The sequence below is a fragment of the Hyposmocoma kahamanoa genome, unplaced genomic scaffold (genome assembly GCF_003589595.1).
Source record: "Hyposmocoma kahamanoa isolate Upper Pololo Valley unplaced genomic scaffold, ASM358959v1 232, whole genome shotgun sequence".
In the NCBI taxonomy this organism is placed as follows: domain Eukaryota; kingdom Metazoa; phylum Arthropoda; class Insecta; order Lepidoptera; family Cosmopterigidae; genus Hyposmocoma; species Hyposmocoma kahamanoa.
In genome coordinates this window covers 1,905,813-1,925,401 of record NW_020653750.1, presented here as the reverse complement: position 1 = coordinate 1,925,401, position 19,589 = coordinate 1,905,813, and the positions used below count along the sequence as shown (strand labels likewise).

At 39.5% G+C, this 19,589-nt stretch overlaps 1 protein-coding gene across 1 annotated transcript; it reads right to left on the bottom strand.

The window, feature by feature from the left end:
- Positions 1–4,626: 4,626 nt before the first annotated feature.
- LOC113228602 (beta-1,4-galactosyltransferase 2-like) lies at positions 4,627–10,033 on the bottom strand. The gene is made up of 3 exons (XM_026461956.1): positions 9,567–10,033; positions 5,439–5,795; positions 4,627–4,852 (listed from the first exon to the last, which is right to left on the bottom strand). The coding sequence occupies exons 1-3, from the start codon at positions 10,016–10,018 to the stop codon at positions 4,627–4,629; spliced, it is 1,035 nt and encodes a 344-aa protein (XP_026317741.1). The 5' UTR covers positions 10,019–10,033.
- Between the last annotated feature and the right edge of the window lie 9,556 nt (positions 10,034–19,589).

The window sequence follows — 19,589 nt, the reverse complement described above, 5'->3', positions numbered from 1 at the left end:
TAAGTTGATATTCATATCTCCCAGTAAAACATAGTTACACTTACATGAGTATTGCCTAATTACACTCGATAGCTCTTCTATGAACAAAGATTTACTTATCCGAGGCGGACGGTACACAGCGCAGATGCCCATTTTTAAACCATAACTTGTATGAATTTCTCCGACTACACACTCAAAATATCTTGTACTTATTGGTGTTCTGGTGAAGCATATGCTGTTATTGTGTACATACAATATAACTCCTCCTCCTTTCCGGTGTCGCCGTAGTTCTGTATGCATGTCATAGTTAGGCAAATTAAACAATTTAGTGCAGTCATCGGAAATATTTACTTCCGTTAGTACTATAATGTGTATAGTCCGTAAACTGGTTGATATAATTTGTTCTAAGTGGGCAAAGTTTTTAAGCATACTTCGTAAGTTTACATGTAGTATATTTATATGATTATTACTCAAGACTCTCGTACTACTCATGAACTGATTCCAGCTGTTGTGATTACTTTCTTGTATTGCTGCTGTATCATCTTCGTTATGTGCCATTTTTAATTTATTGAGGGTAGATACATTTAATACATTGACCATGGGGCAATTTAACTTGTTTCACCGCATTGTGACATATTTTGCAATTTTTCAATGTCGCTCTCATTGTAGATAGAGTAGACTTTTTGTTTGTCCGCTTTTCGCGCCAGAACGTGGCCGTTTTTACACCATACATACTTAAATAATTCAGTTTCCTGTAACATCATCTTAGCTCTCCATAATATGTAAGCTGTGTGAGACGACAGGGACTCGCGGAAATATATTTTCGAGCCATCATCTCTGCCGATATCTTTACTAGTTTTTATGCTATACGAGCATTTCTCAAAGCATTGAAATTTATACATTATTTTAATTGAAATAGATAATAAACATTGATAAATTTAATGTCATCTACCTTTTCGCCCGTCGGTTTGCGCCTAGCCTTAAGATTTGCATTTTTAGTCTTAAATGCCTTAAATAGTGTTTGTAAGTTTGATCAAACCCATTATGAAACTTTGAAACTTATGTACTTAAACATCATTTCTGTAAGTCCTTGTACATTTTGATTTTGCAAAATTAGGGAAAACCTATTCTTTGGTGATAACAATTTATAAAACAATTTTTATTCTAGCCATTTAAGAATAAAAATACAAGGTGGCTAGAATTGTGTATCTGTATGAGATTTTGCACGAATTCTTGTATTTGGATACTAAATCGCACATTATGGTGACACATTCGCCCTTGAGAACTTTATTATGATTTCCTTTTAACGAATGAATACAAGCTTACGGAATCCTATACAAGTTAATATATAATAAATAATAATAAATATAATATACGAGATGCACGATCGCCACGCACGTGTCGAGGTATCAATCATAGCCGGCTAGGGTGCCACCCCATGTTAATCTCAGTTTTGTATTGCAACTTCTTCGACTGGAACTTGATCGATGTGCAGGATGTTGAACGAATGTTGACTCAGGTTCTTGTGTACTTTATAGGTAATTTGAAAGCAAACAATAACACCATTTTATAATAAACATGTCGTTTTTGTTACGTAACGCATCTTCAAGGTCTGTATAGAGCAAGTATAACATAATAATCATATTATAATTATTAAAAAAGTGCATGGCAATCTGTATTTTCTTAAATATCATCAGCTGATATGTAGCTCATTTGGTACGAGTGGTGTTCCAAAACAGAGTGGGTATTTTCACAAAAAATATATGAATATCATGGTAGTAAAAACATCACGATATTCAATAAAACAAAAATATTGCTATTAATATAGCGCCATCTTTCGCCTGCCTCTGGGAGCTGTAAAGGTACCTGACTAAGTAAAGAAACTTTTATAAGTTTCTCGTTGGTAGCGCTGTGGCGCTTAAATCTAGTATCCACAAAGTATATCTGCAACAAGCACACAGAGGAATTGGTAATATATGGGTACTCGATTTTTAGCTCAGTTGGTAAGAATGGTAGCGCCCAGTGTATCAACAGTAAGATCGAAGGAATATTTTTTTGTCTTCGATCTTTGTATCAATAATAACCCCTGCTATATACTACTACATAAAATCTATATGTAATTTCCTGACTAAATAGAACAGATTATATTTTGGTAGCAAAAATAACTTGTCTTTATGTCATTGTTCTTGAGTAAATAATTTATGATTGTAACATTTTCTAATGGATCTGATGAAATTACATTTACCTGCGTTTATTTGTGCTATTTACTACTGTAGACTACATAGTGTGTATTACCCACCTGTTACTCGAGTAAAGGCACTAATGTTGCGCCTGGTGGTAAGCGACATGCCTGTTAATAACCGTATGTTTTATTATTCGTTTTTGGATTGTGCCAGTAACCATTAGAATAGTATTAGTGCTTAGGGTCGAGTATATAACCAGAAATAGAGACGAAATGTCATTTAGTTAGTTTGAAAACTATTCTGCCATATCATTACTGTGACAACTGCGCTCCGATTGGCTAGCCCGAGTTCGAAACAATTGACGGGTGTCGTCAATGGGAGTCGTCAACTGTTTCACTTCAAATCGACCAGTTAACTTGAGCTATGCTATAATGGACGAATATTGCAAAATTACATATTTAATATTTAATTACCGATGAAATGTGATTCCGTTTGTTTTGTAATTAGATGTTTTGCAGTTTTTCCCACACCACCGAATAGAACAGCACGGCATTATTATCTTTATTACAATAATTACAGAATATCTTTTGGAATATACGGAGACGTACACACAGGTCATTAGTTGGCCTGTCTATATTTCAGTGCAAACGAGAGTTGATATTTATAAGAGCTGTATGGCTAATGTGTTACCAGGAATATATCGCCCTTATTTCGTCTCTGTTTCTGGTTATATACTCGATGGTGCTTAGTTATTATGTTTGTGTTAAGCATGTGCCAATACGATGCTTTCACGTGTGCTTCGTTACGCGCAGATCGTCCGCGACAGCGAGATCGAGCCATAGGGAGATGCCACACGGGCGATCCGACATCGCAAATGCTTTGTACTACATATAAATCAGAACGACATGCCACACGGTGCGTTGAAACAGCGCGCGTTGACGGAACAGCTCGTGTGGCACTCAGTCCGTTGAAATTACAGCAGTTGCAACGACACAACGCCGACGCGACGCAACGCTCGTGTGGTATCTCACTTCGAACCGAACGTTCGGTAGTTAAGAAAATGTAGTGGCTGCATCGCTTTGCGGACCGGTAGACACCCGTCGCAACAAATAAAGTCAACATTTTGTGATGGCAATTGTTCGAGCACTCCAATTTCACATTTACGATACTTAAGTAAGATATTTAGGGTTCTTTAACATGATAATTTCGGCTTTGCTCATATAATAACTTTTTTCCAACATCCAATCGAACGGACTAGAAATGTGTCATTTCAATCATGACTGCACTTAATATCTAATGACCTCAGCAGCATCATTTAAGGTTTCAATTTGTTCCAGTTTGCCGTGCGTTTGTTGCATTTTGACATATACCTATTATAATAATTATCTAGACAAGTAACATTATACGTAGGTAGTAGCACGCTAACACCGCGTACTTATAATTTCAGAGCCTTACGAGCTCCGAAAAATAAAATGTTTCCAACACAAACGACAACAAACGCTACAAACAATGCGCAGGTCCTCAGCACAATATCGCAGCGCGATGTTGACAGCGCAAATGCACTACATCACCTCAGCAACCAATTCCTGGCCCGCGACTATACTTACGAGGCCTTTAAAGACAAATCAGCATCCCATCTTACATATGGCACGCGCGAAGACAGTGGTAACGATTTAATCATCGGCAAATGGAATGACATGTTCGATAAATAGCTTCTCATTGAGGTTCCACCGCCGGCGCCGTCGCCGCTGCCGCCGCCGTCATCTGGTCCACTGCCTACATCCTAGTTAGGCAGTTGCCTACACCCTATCCGTCGATTACGTTTAATAAAGATACAATGTGTTCGTGTGCTTCTATAGAAAGCACTGTCAGTGAAATTATTTGCAACACGGAAATCACCAACGCTGCTACCAAAAATTCATCAAAGCGAAAGTCGATTTAACCGAAAATCGACGTTGCTATTAAAAAGATAAAAATAGCTAAATCAGAGTCATCGGATAGGCGCTTACAGCGTAAGCAAAAGTATACTACGAGCGTGAAAAACTGGCTGGCCGACGTAGATTCGACCCGGCCCTCGCAAGAAGTCGCCGAGGCGTACGGCAGCAGCGGCTGAGCGGCGCACGCTGGCGATAACAAGAACGCTGCGAAAGTAATTCAGACACGTCTGGCTTATAAGTGAGGTGTTACGAAAATTGGAACACCTAAAAATGTAGCTACGTCTAGGAAGATCAATACGAGAGACACAGAACAGGCGCCAGCGGCAACGGTGTAGCTTCGGCAAGGGAAAAGTCGAATTTCAGTCTGCGGCTCTGATCAAGACTCGGCCAATTAAACTATAACAGTGTGACTCACACTCGCCGTCGCGCACGTTTCGCGATTTATGTAACCTTGGCAGCAAACTCTACTTATAAAAAATATAAAAGTTGTATTAAAAACAATATTCTTTTATTCCGCCCACCACGCACTACGAGTGAACGCCCACCAGCGTGAACAGGCGGTAGGCGCGCAGGCGCGGACGCGCGCGCCTCCGCAACTCGTCGAGGCCGTCGAGGCCGTCGAGGCCATCGAGGCCGTCGAGGCGGCCGAGGCCCGCCCAGCGCCGGTTGTCGTGCAACACGCGGGCCCGCGCCGCGTTCAGCGCCACGGGCGCGTGCGCGAGCATGGTGTAGCGCGACAGCTCCGGCTCCAATCTGAACGAGAAGGAATAGAAAATGTTTATTCGTTTTATGATTTAATACGATACGAAACTTATTAATGAAGTAAGTCAACTAATTGAATAAAATAAATTTGTATGTAACGAAAATAGTACAATAGAGTGTGTGTGTGTGTGTGATGTGTTAGTGCGGAATTGTCTCATTGTTGTCGCATTGAAAGTACTACGAGACGGTGATTTTCATTGGACCCAGCAAAAGTGTACACTCAGCACCGAATACAGCAGACGTATTTACTGAATAGGTACCGCGTCATGCGCAATAAATTACAATATGATTGATTTGAAATTAATTTTAACAAAATTAGAAGTGTGTAAATATTTCATTTGATAAAATTGTAAATTTTATATTTAGCTAGATATATTCTCATTCGGATAATTGAAAGGTTTGAATAGCAATTTGGTAAAGTTAACAACTAATACTTATACGAGTAATAAATGGACCCGGCGCATCAACAGTTACGATAGATATTTTTGGAGGTTTAACGAATGCTGATAACTTCACTCCGAAATAACTAATCCGCGATATGTTCGAACAAGTAAGTAAGTCAAATATAGGTAGTAACCTGAGTACTTGTAGGCCGTTATCTTTGATCTTATTATAGAAGTCGTCGTCTTCACCGCCCCAGCCCTCGAGACGGTTGGAGAAGCCGTTGAGCTGATCGTAGTGGTCGGTGCGCACAGCGAGCACTCCGCCGATCAGGGTGTCGTAAGTGAGCACGAAGCGGAACTTGTCGACTCTGGCGCTCATGTGCCGCGGTTGGCTGAGGCAGCCGTACAGGTTGGCTGCGTCAAGCGGCAGCAGATTCACGTCATGCAGCACCAAACACGGAAACCCGTCGGCCATGGCCTGCAGTGCGCCCACGTTATTCAACAAAGCCCTGTTGAACGGCTTCTCGTCCTCTTGCTCGACTATGTATATTCTATAAATGGCAAGGTACATGCGAAGATGGTTATAGGTATCGAAGTTATATTTCAAGCGATCTTTCAGGGACCCTTTCAAGGCGAGAGTGAATAGGCATTATTTAGGTCTGCATGTTTCATCGTCAGTTTCCATCAGGCGAGATGGAGGTCAACGCGTACTTATAACAAAAAATTAATTTCGATAAACGACGACTAAAGAAGGTAGGTGAGTATTGGTATTGTAATTTATTGCTGTAGATTACCTGAGAAGTATATTTTTATGAATTACATACTGGCCCGAAAATAATTATTAAGATTTTTCCATTCCTTTGTGTCCCGTGGCATTTTCACCTGATCTTTGCATAGTGCTTAGAGACTAACACTAATTGCATGCCTTTCGAAGACCTTCAAGACTCTGTTAAAAATGCATACCTATTATTTTTTTTTTATAAAATGTAAGTGCGCATTTGGCTTCCATCTCACCTGATGGAAAGTGACGATGAAGTCGACGATGGAGCATGCACATAATACCTATTCACTCTCGCCTTGAAAAGGAACAAGTCTGCAGGCAGGGAATTCCACTCCATAGCCGTTCGCCATATAAATATGGAAGCGTAACGCTTCGTGCGATTCTCTGGAATATCCACAACATAGGGGGATAACCCAAGCCTAAGTCTGGTCCCCCGATGATGGAAAGGGGAAGGCGGAATTAAATCGTGTAATTAAATCGCACACTCTTCGTGATATCTTATACAATACCGATAAACAACTTTACGGCGGTGTTCAAGGCTCTGTAGCTTCGCCTTCACCAATTTTGAGTCATCTATAAGTCTCTGGGCACGGTTGTTAATTGAATCCAAGGTGGCCAGTTGGTATGTAGCAGTGCCATCCCTAAGGTGACAGCAGTACTCCATGTACGTCCGGACTAGTGCTTGGTACAGCTGGAACAACTGGCCCGGTGTAAAGTAAAGCCTCACCCTGGAAAGGATGCCAAGCCTCCTTGTTGCATTTTTGGCCATGGATTCAATGTATCTGCCGAAGTTCAAATTGGACGACAGGTCCATTCCAAGTAGCTGGAGACGGTCGGCTATAGGTATGGATACATCACGAAATGTCGGAGTCAGCTCAAAGGGACACAGTTTTGTGGAGAATAGACTTTAATAGACACGCTTGAGTTTTGGTAGCATTAAATTTGACAAGATTGGCATCGACCCAATCGGAGACTGCCTTGAATGTCAAATCCAAAGTACTAAAAATATACTCTTGAAAAGGCTGGATTTCCTCTCCACTGACCCTTGCATTGGTAAAGTACCTATCTACAGCTGCGCTGTCATCAGCATACGCAAAAGTACCTGGAATTGACATATCTTTGATATTCAGCAGAAAGAGAGTTGCAGATAGTAAAGAACCCCGAGGAACTCCGCCATATGTTCGGAAGAGTAGCCTTCTAAGACTACTTGAATCGAACTTTCGCTCGAGAAACCCGAGACCCAATTGCAACGGTTAGTGGGAAGCCCATAAGAGGGAAGCTTACTTAAAAGGCTTGCGTGCCAAACCCTGTCAAGTTCTTCGCCAAGCTTTTCTATAGCCTCGCTCCATGTGTGACAGGCATACACAAGAAGATCCTCAGTAGATCACCCTCGTTGGAATCCGTACTGGCGATCACTGAGGAGGTCGTTGTGTTCAAGGTACGACAGGAGACGGTTGTTGAGTACACGTTTCATAGACTTGCAGAGTGACGAGATAGGTTTATAGTTGACAGGGTCAGCTCCGCTTCCTTTTTTGGCACAGGTCGCACGTTTGCAAGCTTCCACGTCCTGGGGACTACACCAGTCTCATGTGAGAGTCGGTACAGGCGTGTGAGAATAGGAGACAATTAAGGAGCAAGTTACGCAGGACTATTGCTGGAATTCCATCTGGCCCGCTAGCTTTATTTATGTCTAGATTCCGCAGAGTTCTAAGTAGCACTTTTTGGTGTATGCGAACTAGCGCCATTGTGCAGCCAGGCTGAGGTAAGGTAGGTAGTAGGTTTCTTGCGGCATCCAGACGCAAACTCTCTGCAAAGAGTGAAGCAAAAAGATTCGCTTTGTCTTCTGCAGTATGGGCCAGCGTGCCGTCCGGATTCAGAGGTGGCAAAGATGGGCAACAAAAGTTAGTTTCGATCGCTTTGGCCAGGGATCAAAAGGATTTGCTACCTGCTGGATAAGACGCAAGCTTGGTCCCTATGCGGCGAACATGTTCGAACTTGGGCCTACGTAACACACTTTTGCACTTTTTGGCGGCTTTATTAAAAGGTTTCTTCAAGTTCCGAGTACTCGGAGCTTTGCGCAGTCGAGCATCTGCCCAAGCTTGGTACGCGGACTGTTTTTGTGCTTCAGCACAGCTACAGTCAGCATTAAACCATGGACGAGCTTGGGGCCCATTGGGTACATCAGAGTATGGTATGTAATACTCCATACCCAAACGCAAGACCTCGACTACAGCATCAGCACAGCTCCACGAGTCTCCTGATGTAAAGTACGCCTGCCAGGGATATGACGGAAAGAAATAGCGCATTTCATCCCAATCTGCCAACCTGTATCGCCACACCCGTCTCATACCACAAGGGCCCTGATCGGGTGGGGAGTATACGGATACAGTTTTCACCAGACAATGGTCGGAAGTATCTACAACCAAAGATTATCGGGTCTGGATCAGTAGTTAACAGAAGGTAGACTTAACATCAGGGATCCTGGTGGCGCCAGTGACAAGCTGGGAAAAGTTTAGCGTTAACGCAAGTTTACGCGTCTCTCTCCCAGCGTGATCGGTCATCTGGTATAAAAACAAAGATTCTTGATGGTTAGCATTAAAGTCCATCAGAATGACTAGTTGCGCCGCTGGGTACCTAAACTGAGCCTCATCAGTTGTCTCACACAGATGTTGGAACAACTTGGTTGTCTCCTGATCTCCACTGTGCGAGCGGTAGACACAGCAGTACACTGTTTGTGTAACTCCTGTGTCAACCAGAAACCACAAAACAGAAAAACTCGGAGTCTCAAGGTTCTTGAGGCGCTTGACACAGATGTCATCGCGAACGTACACAGAAATTCCGGCACGAGGTACGAACCTGTGCTCTAGAGTGTACCCGGGGTAGCTGAGGTACGCTGCGTCAGTCGGACAACTGATCTGCGTTTCGGTGAGGAACAGCAGCTGCGGTTTGTTGGTTTCAAGGTGGTAGTGGACCGAATCGAGATTTGAGTACAGCTCTCTGATGTAGGTGATAGACGCGCACTTTCAATAGGTCGTGCAACCGCTGTGAAAATTTTATTCCTTTTCTGTGACTTTTCATAATTTTAGGAGAAGCGAATAGGCAGGAGGAAGGCAGTTGGACGAGGCATTGCGTCGTGTTCAACCAAGCAGCAAGCTCACACTGCTACACGAGGGTACAATCGGCTTGGAGACCGCGGGGACGCCCGAAACCCCCCCAAGAGATGGCCACCTGGTCCTCCCTTCCGGTCGCCAACCAGCAAGGTAGAGCATTAATATTTCGGGATTTATCGTTGGGTGACCAAATTGGGCATACCCGTATTTCGGAGTTTTAATTTGAAATTGATCATGTGCTTTTTTGTGAGGGAAAACATCGTAAGGAAACCTGCACACATCTGCAAAGCAATTTAATGATGCGTGTTCACCCATCCGCATTGGACTCGTGTGACAATTATAGCCTAGGCCTTCCCATTATGAGAAGAGGCCTGTGCCTAGCAGTGGGACTATATACAGGCTGACTGTTGTTTCACAGTTGGTTTACTTACTTGTAATGAATGTTTTGCTTACGCAAGAAATTGTGCATGTACGGCAAGAAGATGTTGCGCTGCTCCTCCCGACTGCGATACGAGACGATGACCGCCACGCTCACGAGCGGGTTGCACTGCGCTGGGGCGAAACTACCGTTCACTAAGTCGTCTAGGGGCAGGTCGTTATAGTTTTGAAACGTAGGCACCTCCCAGGCGTTGATGCTCTTCCGGCTGGCCAACACGCGGCTGTAGTCACACTGTGGCTTTGACTTGGACAGCTCTAGTTGAGGATTCAACTTCTTATATAAGTCGTCTAGCACAAAGGCACGTGAGATGTATGGATAATTGTAAGAGCCGCACAAGAAGAAGTGCAGAAACGTCAGGAGCAGGATTGAGCCGCCGAGACATGCGGAGAACCGCAGGCGCAGCGCGCGCGACACCAGCGCCGCCGCTTTTGCTCTCGCTGCCATGGAACGACCACCAATGTCTGGTTTTAGACGTACGTGTACCTATAACACTAGCATTATTCTAGACACGATTGTCGATCTAAAAATAATTGTTATATTATTACCGTTGTATTGCGTGTATCTACATATCTGTACTATGTAGGTACTTACCTGATTATCACCAACGCAACGTATAAAATTTTTCGTAATATTAGCTTTTCAAGAACAAAGCGCTACACACGCTATAGTACAAACCATGTACAAACTCATATATGTACTGCATTATATGCATTAATATATATTTATTCTATGATATGAATTGACTGCATTGTTGAAAATATTATGTCACTTCACTTTTTGAAGGTTGACTAGCTACTAAGGAGTAGACATAGTCAACCATAAATCAGGGAAATCCTAAAAAAAACGCCATAAATAATTTTTGTTTGACTCCGTTAGCTCCTTAGAGGATGGAAAAAAAAGTTAGCTCATACGTTTCTTTATTTAATATTTTCATGCAATCTATATTGAATTCCAACAACTGTAAAAATATTGCATCTAGCAAATCTACGCGCCAGCATGTTGCTTCTTACACATAAAGCACGCCCTTCTCGTTCAATATCTAAATCATCGTGGAAATCGTCTGTAAGAACATGCCCAAGTTTTTAAACTGTTGCACTCTCGTTATTAGTGAACCGTTCAGGAAAACATCCGGAACCTTCTTCCGACCCCTCCAAGCCCTGAAGACCATTATCTCTGTCTTTGTGGCATTGTATTTCAATCCATGAGCCCTAGCATAGCGCTCACACATTGAAAGCAGCTTTCTCAGGCCTCCAATCGAGGAACTGAGAAGCACCATGTCGTCAGCGTAGCTGAGAGTGTTCACACACACCTCTCTTACGTGACATCCGACATTGGCTTTCCTCAGCTCCCCGATCAACCCATTGATGTAAAGGCTGAAATGGTCCGAAGAAGTTTATCCTCCCTGACAAATGCGGCAGTCTAACCTATATCCGCTAGACGTCGTGTCGCCCCAACGCACATGATTCGTCTGGCTCCCGTATACCTCAACAGACCAATACCTCAACAGACCCACAACTTCAATCGGTGCTTGTGATCGGTACATTACAGGCGAATGCTCGCGGTGAGGGAGCGCCCTTAAATCTTAATTTTTTATTATTTATTATTAAAAATGTTTTATTTTATTTATTTAGTTACGTCTAATTGTAATCCCTCCTAATGTAATTGGCAAAACGAGTTTGGGTGTAATTTGTGGTTATCTGTAGGTGCCTACAGATACGATCGACATTGTCGATCGACAATGCCGATTAGGTGCCTACAGATATACTCGACATAGACGTTTTCGAGTTGTTTGGGAGTGCTTATTGAGAATGTGGCATTAATTTCTAAGTCCAAGATGGTTGCCAAGAATTTTCCAAAAAAAAATATTTTTGGTAATCCTTATGGAAATGGCGAAATATCTGAATACATGACGGCGGACACGACTTCTCGCATCTAAATGCAAGATGGCGGGCACGATTTCTCAAATAATGGCAAGTCGGGTATCGTTTTCGAGATATTTGGGGGCGCTCATTACGAATATAGCACTTATTTGTAAATCCAGGATGGCAGGCACGATTTTTCAAAAAAAAAGCAATATGGGTATCCTTTTCGAGGTATTTGGGGATGCTCAATACGAGTATGGCACTCATTTCTAAATCCAAGATGGCGGACACGATTTTTCCAATAATGCCAAGTTGGGTATCGTTTCCGAGGTATTTGGGAGTGCTCATGTATCGTATGTATCGTATCTGAAGGCACCTGCAGTCGTAATTTCCGCAGTTACCTCAGGTCCTCGAGTCTCGACAACTGAATTGAATAATGTTCTACAGACCGCAGTGGCGTTGAACTCAAATAAGTAAAATATGCATAGAACAACAAACTACGAATCAACAAGAAAATGTATGCATTAGTATGATGTGATGTCTTTAAAAATCTCAGTTTGTTGTTTTAACACATAAACAATAATATACCATTTAAAAGTTAAAAAACTGGTCGTCTCAATCGTGGGCAACGCTAGAGTCTAAAACAGATAATGATTACTTTTCTTCTGACTCTGTATGTATACGTATGTATGTAAATATTAATAAGTAACGGCAGACACAGCATAAAAATAGACAAAATATATATTATTTTATTTACTCAACTATTATTTATTTACTCAACTAAGTTGGTAAATACACAATGAGTTGGTAAACAAATTGATATGGGTGTATCGGTAATTCAATATTAAAAATTTTCAGTCTACTGATTACTGATTCCGACCCAAAAAGCGGGCACAAAGTTGAAAATTCTGTCCGGATTCATAACCGAGAACGTTTTAATGAAATCAAATTGGATCCCTTTATGCGCATATTTATGCGACGAATTTAAAAAATAAATTCTCGAGCTCTGTACCAGCTGTAGAGTCGGATACATGTCGGAAACATATTGCGTCCAACGAACAGTGTGATAAAAAATGGCCGTTTTTGAAGCAGTGTTTTAATTTAAAAAGTTTTATGTTAATATACGTATTGTTTTGGAGGTAGAAACTAAACCTTAACTACTTTTGTATACGCTATAAAACTCAGGTCGTAATTTGAAACACTCGACGCTATTCAACGGGGTTCTGAAAGATTCCATCCCTTTGCCTACGCTTCCGTTGAGTTTTGCCCTTTTTGAGCGTAGCTTCGCAACGTTCTCGCTTGGAGAGCGTTTTGTCAGGCAGGAACGTGGAAACAATCATCTTTTGACTCGTGCCCGGTCACATAAAACTATGCTACGAACTGCGACGCGCCTTTCAAAACGTTTACGATTGTAAATGAGAAAGGCATTTCATAATAAATAGGAACGTAGATAAAACAAGGTAAAAAAACGTAGATCACGTTTCGACCATGTACTACAGGTTTTGTCTTTTATAGGTACATACTTTGCGAAAAGTGCATACTAACCTGGTTATTGGTGCTTTCTATTCATTATTCAAACGGGTACGCCATTTTATTTTAATTTCTTTTCTGCTCTCTCAGGTCACCCGCTGCAGGACGTACTTTGCTATATATTTTAATAAAACTGATCGCGCCCATTCTTTTCCGCAACTCTTGTTTAGGGGGTTGCACTTTAGTAGGCACTCAGAGCGAGTATCGATAAACAGGAGGTTGTGAAATGGTGGTGTGGTAAGGCAATAAGGCACACATTCGAGGAGGCGTAATAATGCCGTCGAAAGTTACGATGTCACAGACATTTTATATGCTTGCGGTTACAAAGGAAGTGGGAAAAAATATTGTGGCCTGAAAATGAGTCTTAACGAATCGCAATAAAGCTAGAAATATGCCCTAGACTCAAAAAAGGAGAGCTTAAGCAAAGGCGGCTTGCTTATGACGTTTGCCAATGTTTAATAATAAATGCGCAACGTCGGGGGAACTGGTGTTAATATTTTCGAATTACCTAATCTACTTTAGTGCTGGTATAATATTTGATTTCAGGTGACTTTAATTTGATATATTTTAGGGTACAGCTTGTGCAATCGTAATTACGTAAAATGCTAAGACATGCATATCAGTTTTACCTTTTTGAAAATGTATTACTTGCTAGAGTCACATTATAGTATGCAAAGTAGTCTGTTGCGAGGCACGTCTATGGCGTCATTAAGGCGGTCTAATTACGTAGCGCTGTAATCAGCGAAACTGAGTGGTTTATGAGCGCGACTGGCGGTGGACGGCAATCAAAATGTTTCCATAGTTGCAAACAGGGCTCTAGATTTCATCCTGGATATGAAGCATGAAAAATAGTGCTTTTTTCAATAGGACTTTTCTTCGACCGATATTTTGCGTTTTGACTTCCGCCCTGACTTAAAATGTAAAGCTCTCTTGATAAAGAGTAATTAAACTATGTTAACGTCATATGCATTAGCAACTATTCATCGCTTTTCTAAAATGATGCTCAAATATAATTAGATAACTATGGTGAAACTAAATGGAAGGTAATGTGTTCCATTATTTATGTAACTTCTGACACCTTTCATGTGTGAACCGATTTTCAAACTGACTCATCCATTGCTTCATGTGAGCCATGGGAATATCATGAGATAGGTACGATGTCAGCAACAATTTCATAATATATGGCAGACGTTACACGCCGTGATATGAAAGAATAGCTGAGCGACGCATTTTTGCTCGTTGCCATATGTAACCATAGATAACGACGGGATCCCTTTACAGTCAAGGTAATTATTATTATTAAACAAGACAAAAATTGGGCGACATAGAATAAAACAATTAAAATAAGTACTGTCTGTTACTATATAAACAGAATATCCAAAAGTAACTTGGTACGAGGTTTGATCCTCCAAATCAATACATTGTGTTGAGCCAGAGTCGTAAAAGCTAACGGTAAAGAGCAAAATGTGAGTTTGGATGATGATTTTGGGTTACCATTTTCCTTTTATAAAACTTTGCCACATGATAAATTTTCGGCACCAATTCACTGCGGCACTTCCAGTAATAAGAACATTACGTGATAACGGGATTGTTTTTACTATAAGTTTACACTGAGATGAATGGATCCATTTCGAAGTACACGCCTAATTGTTAGTTCAAAAGGGTCTTAACAGCAGGGAGAGTGTTGAGTGAGTCTGTTGTTTCTATAGAGGGCATACTAAGTTAGGGAACCAAAAATACTTACTAGGGATTAATCGCTCTTAAAATAGATGAAATTTATAAAAAAAAATCATCAAGTTTGGTTTATTATTATTTTTATATAATAAACCAAATTAAATTTTTTTTATAATTGTTTATATATATATATACATATATATATATATATATATTATTAATTAGGTATTAATACAAAGATCGAACAACTAGGAAAAAACTTTTTCGATCCGGCCGGATTCGAAGTAATTTCACAAAAGGTAATTGAATAATCATGATGGGGAAACATTCTGACGTAAAATAAAAATTTAAACATCAAGTTGTTATTGAGAAAAATGTGCATTTCTATTTTTACAGGAACATTGGTTTTCTTTCCTATTTGAAAACAATAATTACTTATTCTTCACCCCTTTTTAAGATAAATACCCACATAATACATCACATACAGTACTTGCTAGAGAAAAGGGCGTCTTAGGAAGTTATCTTTTTGCCCCATCCATCTTATAGTCGGGTGTTTCGGAAATATGTTCAAGGACCTCTCTCACTCTTGGCCAGTAGAGGCCTCTCAAGATTTATGCTTTGACCCCTCCGATAAAACAACGCCCTGGGCAGCCCTCCTTATGCTAGTAGTATATTGTTTAAAACCTTTGTAGTAGTTACACTTTAATGTAGGAGTGTGAAGAATATATTTGATGATGTTCTGTTAAATTATTTTGTCAGGTATCTTTAGGTATTTTAGTAAGCATAGTATTGGCTGTATTTAAAACAAAACTTCAGGCTGGGTACTAAAAATACACTTGTTCATGATTAGTAATGTTTTACAATGCATGAAAGTGATATCCCAATCATTTGGTTCAGAATTAGATGATGTTTACATTACATATATATTTTAAAAGATTGCGTCATAAAGATATGTAAGACAATGATAACTTGAATTTAAATCTGTAGGCGACTAAGACTGCCTTTTGTCTCTATAATATGTATTTATCTTTTAAAATACTAAACTTGCGAAAGATGATTATTAGGCCTCATTTACAATGAAAAAATAAATATTGTTAATTTTGAATCGTAAACACAAGTATGCTACACGACCATTGTGATCAAATTGTTTAAATAAACCGTTTCATATACAAAATTTAAATACTAAAGATGCAAAGGATGCGTATTAGGACTGTTTCTTTACAATGAAAAAAATTGATTGTTAATTTTACATCTTATTTGAGTATTCCACAACGATTCTATACGACTATGGTGATCAAACTTTGATGCTGAGGCTCTCCAAACTCACTTGTTGATACTGGAGGAATACTGTATTTCCAATAAGCTCGACTTAAATCCTGCCAAATGCTCAGTAGTAACCTACAGTCGCAAAAACAATCTCTTAGTCTATAATTATAAACTTGGCGGCCAGGTACTTAAACGAGAAAACATAGTTAGTGATTTGGGTGTCACATTCGACAATAAACTTTTGTTTGATGCGCACATAGACAGAATGGTGACCAAAGCATCACGTGCGCTGGGGTTTATAATGCGTCGGTCTAGTGAGTTTCGGGATATTAAGACAGTTAAAATCTTGTATTGTACGTTTGCTCGCAGTATTCTGGAATACGCGTCACAGATCTGGAACCCGCAATATGAAGTGTACATTTCACGTATAGAACGTATTCAAAAAAGATTCATTCGTTTTTTATGTTTCCGAACTAAGCGACAATATCATAATAATGATTACCTGCACATTTGTAAAATTTATCACATTCTTCCCCTCTACATGCGTCGTCAAATAGCCGATTGCGCATATATTCTAAAAATTTCTCAAAATATAATTGATTGTCCCGAATTACTATACAAACTCAACTTTTTGACTCTCACGCGTAATTTCAGGGTTAACAAAGTATTTGACATACCTATAGCTTCAACCAATACAGAAAGAATTCGTTTCTGCTGCTAGCTTGCAACAACATCAATAACATAGTTAATAAAATAGATATTGATATCTTCAATACCAAAATTGTCACAGCGAGAAAATTACTCAGCGACTTCTTTTTTATTTCTTAGGAAAGTCTTTTTTATTTCTTAGGATAGTCTTTTTATAAAGTTATATTGTAAAATTCAATTTCTATTGATTTTTTTATTAGAGTGCTTACTTATTTAAGTTACTTTATTTCTACAAGTGTAAACTTATTTAGCTTACTTCGTTGTTTAATTTAGAAATATAAATGTATATACTTCTAGTTTACCATTAATAAATAAAATAAAAAATAAAAAAATAAAATAAATTGTTTAAACAACCTGTTTCTTATCAAAAAAACAGAATTCCACAAAGTACAAATGCAAAATTAGGGACGTCTGGTATGGCATTAAAGTTGCGATCTTACAGCTGCGAAATTAGCAACCTCCCCATCTGTTACATTCTGATCCTTAACTATTTCTCGCCACGTGACGTTGCGAATAGTTGAACCATTATCTCAAATACCTCTTCCATAGTTAACATAATAGCTCGAGAATCGCTAGTCATTCAAGCACTAAAACATTATAAGGCTAGATGACTACGACGTAGTAGTTGAAATATATCAATACTTCAAATTGATCCTTTACACTAAACAAGTTTATTTCATAAGGGTCGTATTCCAAAACGTGACTCAAGTATCGCCGTGATCATGAATCAACGAAGCATTCCGTTTATTCATGCATAGTTCTCAGCTGAACTACACTAAAGTTTTCACTCAAGTTTGAGTTGGGATTATTCATGATTCTATGCGATTTTCGTTCATTCATTCGTATTCATGTATTGATACTTGGCTGTATCGCCTAAGTTCCCTTTGCCTTTTATATAGGAAGAACTTTAACATTGTTAAAATCAAATACGTAACGCTGAAATTTACCATTGGAAACATTGACTTATAATTGTAAGTCAATGATGGAAAATTTTGTTACGATAATCGATCGTGATATGAAAAACTGACTATAACTATAATTCCTAAATTACTATGATGATACTATTGAAAATTCTTAAACGAATGCAGTGTGTAAGAAAAGTTGTTATTATCTCAATATATGTCTTTCAAGAAAACAAAGCTTGTATTATTGAAACTACCTGGATTTTAACTTATAAGTTTAAAATAAAACATTCTAAAAATCATACGGAACGAAACAAAATCAGAATGCGAGGCAAAATGGAACAATTCAAAATTTGAATTTAAATACCAGTGTGAGAATAAAATGAGAAATTTAAATAAAAAGGTGGGATGACGATGCAAAGAGGTCACACCGTCACAGACTTATGCTTGGCATGTCGTGGGTACAAAAGGTCACCAATGTCGTATGAGAAAAGAGTTTGAAATACTCATAACTGTTAAGGAAAGGAAGCTGCAGTGTTTTGGCCAAGTAATGAGAGGCGTAGATACCGGATTCTTCAACTAATAATGCAAGGAAAAATACAAGGAAAGCGTAGTCGAGGCAGAAGGAAAACCTCGTGCTTGAAGAACCTGAGAGACTGGTTTCACCTTAGCACACGTACCCTCTTTCGAGCGGCAGCTTCAAAAATGAAAATAGCCATGATGGTTGCCAACCTTCGTAGAGAAGTGGCACAGTAAGAAGAAGTAAGTTAAAATGGAATGTGAGTTACACCACTTTTACCCTGATAGTCTCACTTTAATCAAAGTCAAATTATTGTAATTTTTTCGCCGGTTATTATGTAAATACAGATTTTGATAACACTCAAGACAAGATTTTACTACTACTCTGACATTAGTCAGGTGAACTCCGATTACAGATACTACGCTTGAGTAACGTTCTGGAATAAAAACTCTGCTTGAAATCATACTCAAGTCCTGATTTGAGCATTAAGTAGAGTTCTGGACCCTTATGACTAATTGGCGGCTGATTTATGTTCAAATTGATTAATTTTGTTATGATCTTAACCCGTTCATGGACAGTATTTAAATGGTAACGCCCTACAAATAAAACACGCGGCATACAAACGTATGCATAATATGCGAACGCGTGTATGCCGCACGAATTTGTTTTCTCGAAATTCATTTAAAATGAAAATAATTAATTTTGTAATAAATTATGCATACTCTGATTACAAAATTACATAACTGTGGAAAGAAACGTCCCTGTTTATTTATCTTCTCTTGTTTTTGCAGTTTCCAATTGCATAATTGGGCATTTTTCGCGTTTTCGACTGACGTTTAACTACGGTAATGGCTGGGCGAGTTGTATTAGTGTATCACCTCGGCGTCCACCGCACTGTCTTCACTCTGACATCTACAAATGTGTACAAGTAAATAAATGATTTTTACTTGTACGTTGTTGATACTTCTATATGGAGAAGCAGTCGGCGGCAATTACACAGAAAGCAATTCGGAAATCGCAGTGTAAAGTCGCCCCTAATTGGTTTTTTGAAATCCATACAGCAAAACAGGGTACTTCGTACTATCATGTTCTGATATTTAATTTTACGGTACGGTACGGTTTCCATGACCTGGTTAACTGCGTTTAGAAATATTCTCACCTTGTCGCATTGACTTACAATTATATGGACGTCGGGTCCGCGCTAAAATGTGTCCGAACTTATAGGGCGTTAAAATCGTATACAGAGCGTCATTCACGCTTTAGTCTTCGTTTGTTCGACTGACAGCGAAGCATGCAAAATTAGACAGTACTACGATGACATTACAACTTAAATCTAACGTTGTAGCTTTTTCATATTCCTTTACATGTCACTACGTTTAAATAGGTTGACTTGGGACATTTTTTTCGTGGTTTTCGTATTAGACCCGTCGTCCATTTATTTGTAAGTCAATGCCTTGTCGTATTAAATATATAAGTAAAGGTACTGGGTCAAGAGCACGTCATGCTCCACACTTAAGATTTAAATCCAACTCTATTCCGCTTACGATAGATAA

Excerpts from the sequence above, each read along its gene's own strand:
- LOC113228602 (XM_026461956.1), bottom strand. The coding sequence starts at position 10,018 with ATGGCAGCGAGAGCAAAAGCGGCGGCGCTGGTGTCGCGCGCGCTGCGC. Across the intron at positions 5,796-9,566 it reads AAGCAAAACATTCATTACAA|AATATACATAGTCGAGCAAG; the intron begins GTAAGTAAACCA and ends TGCCATTTATAG. Across the intron at positions 4,853-5,438 it reads AACGGCCTACAAGTACTCAG|ATTGGAGCCGGAGCTGTCGC; the intron begins GTTACTACCTAT and ends CTTCTCGTTCAG.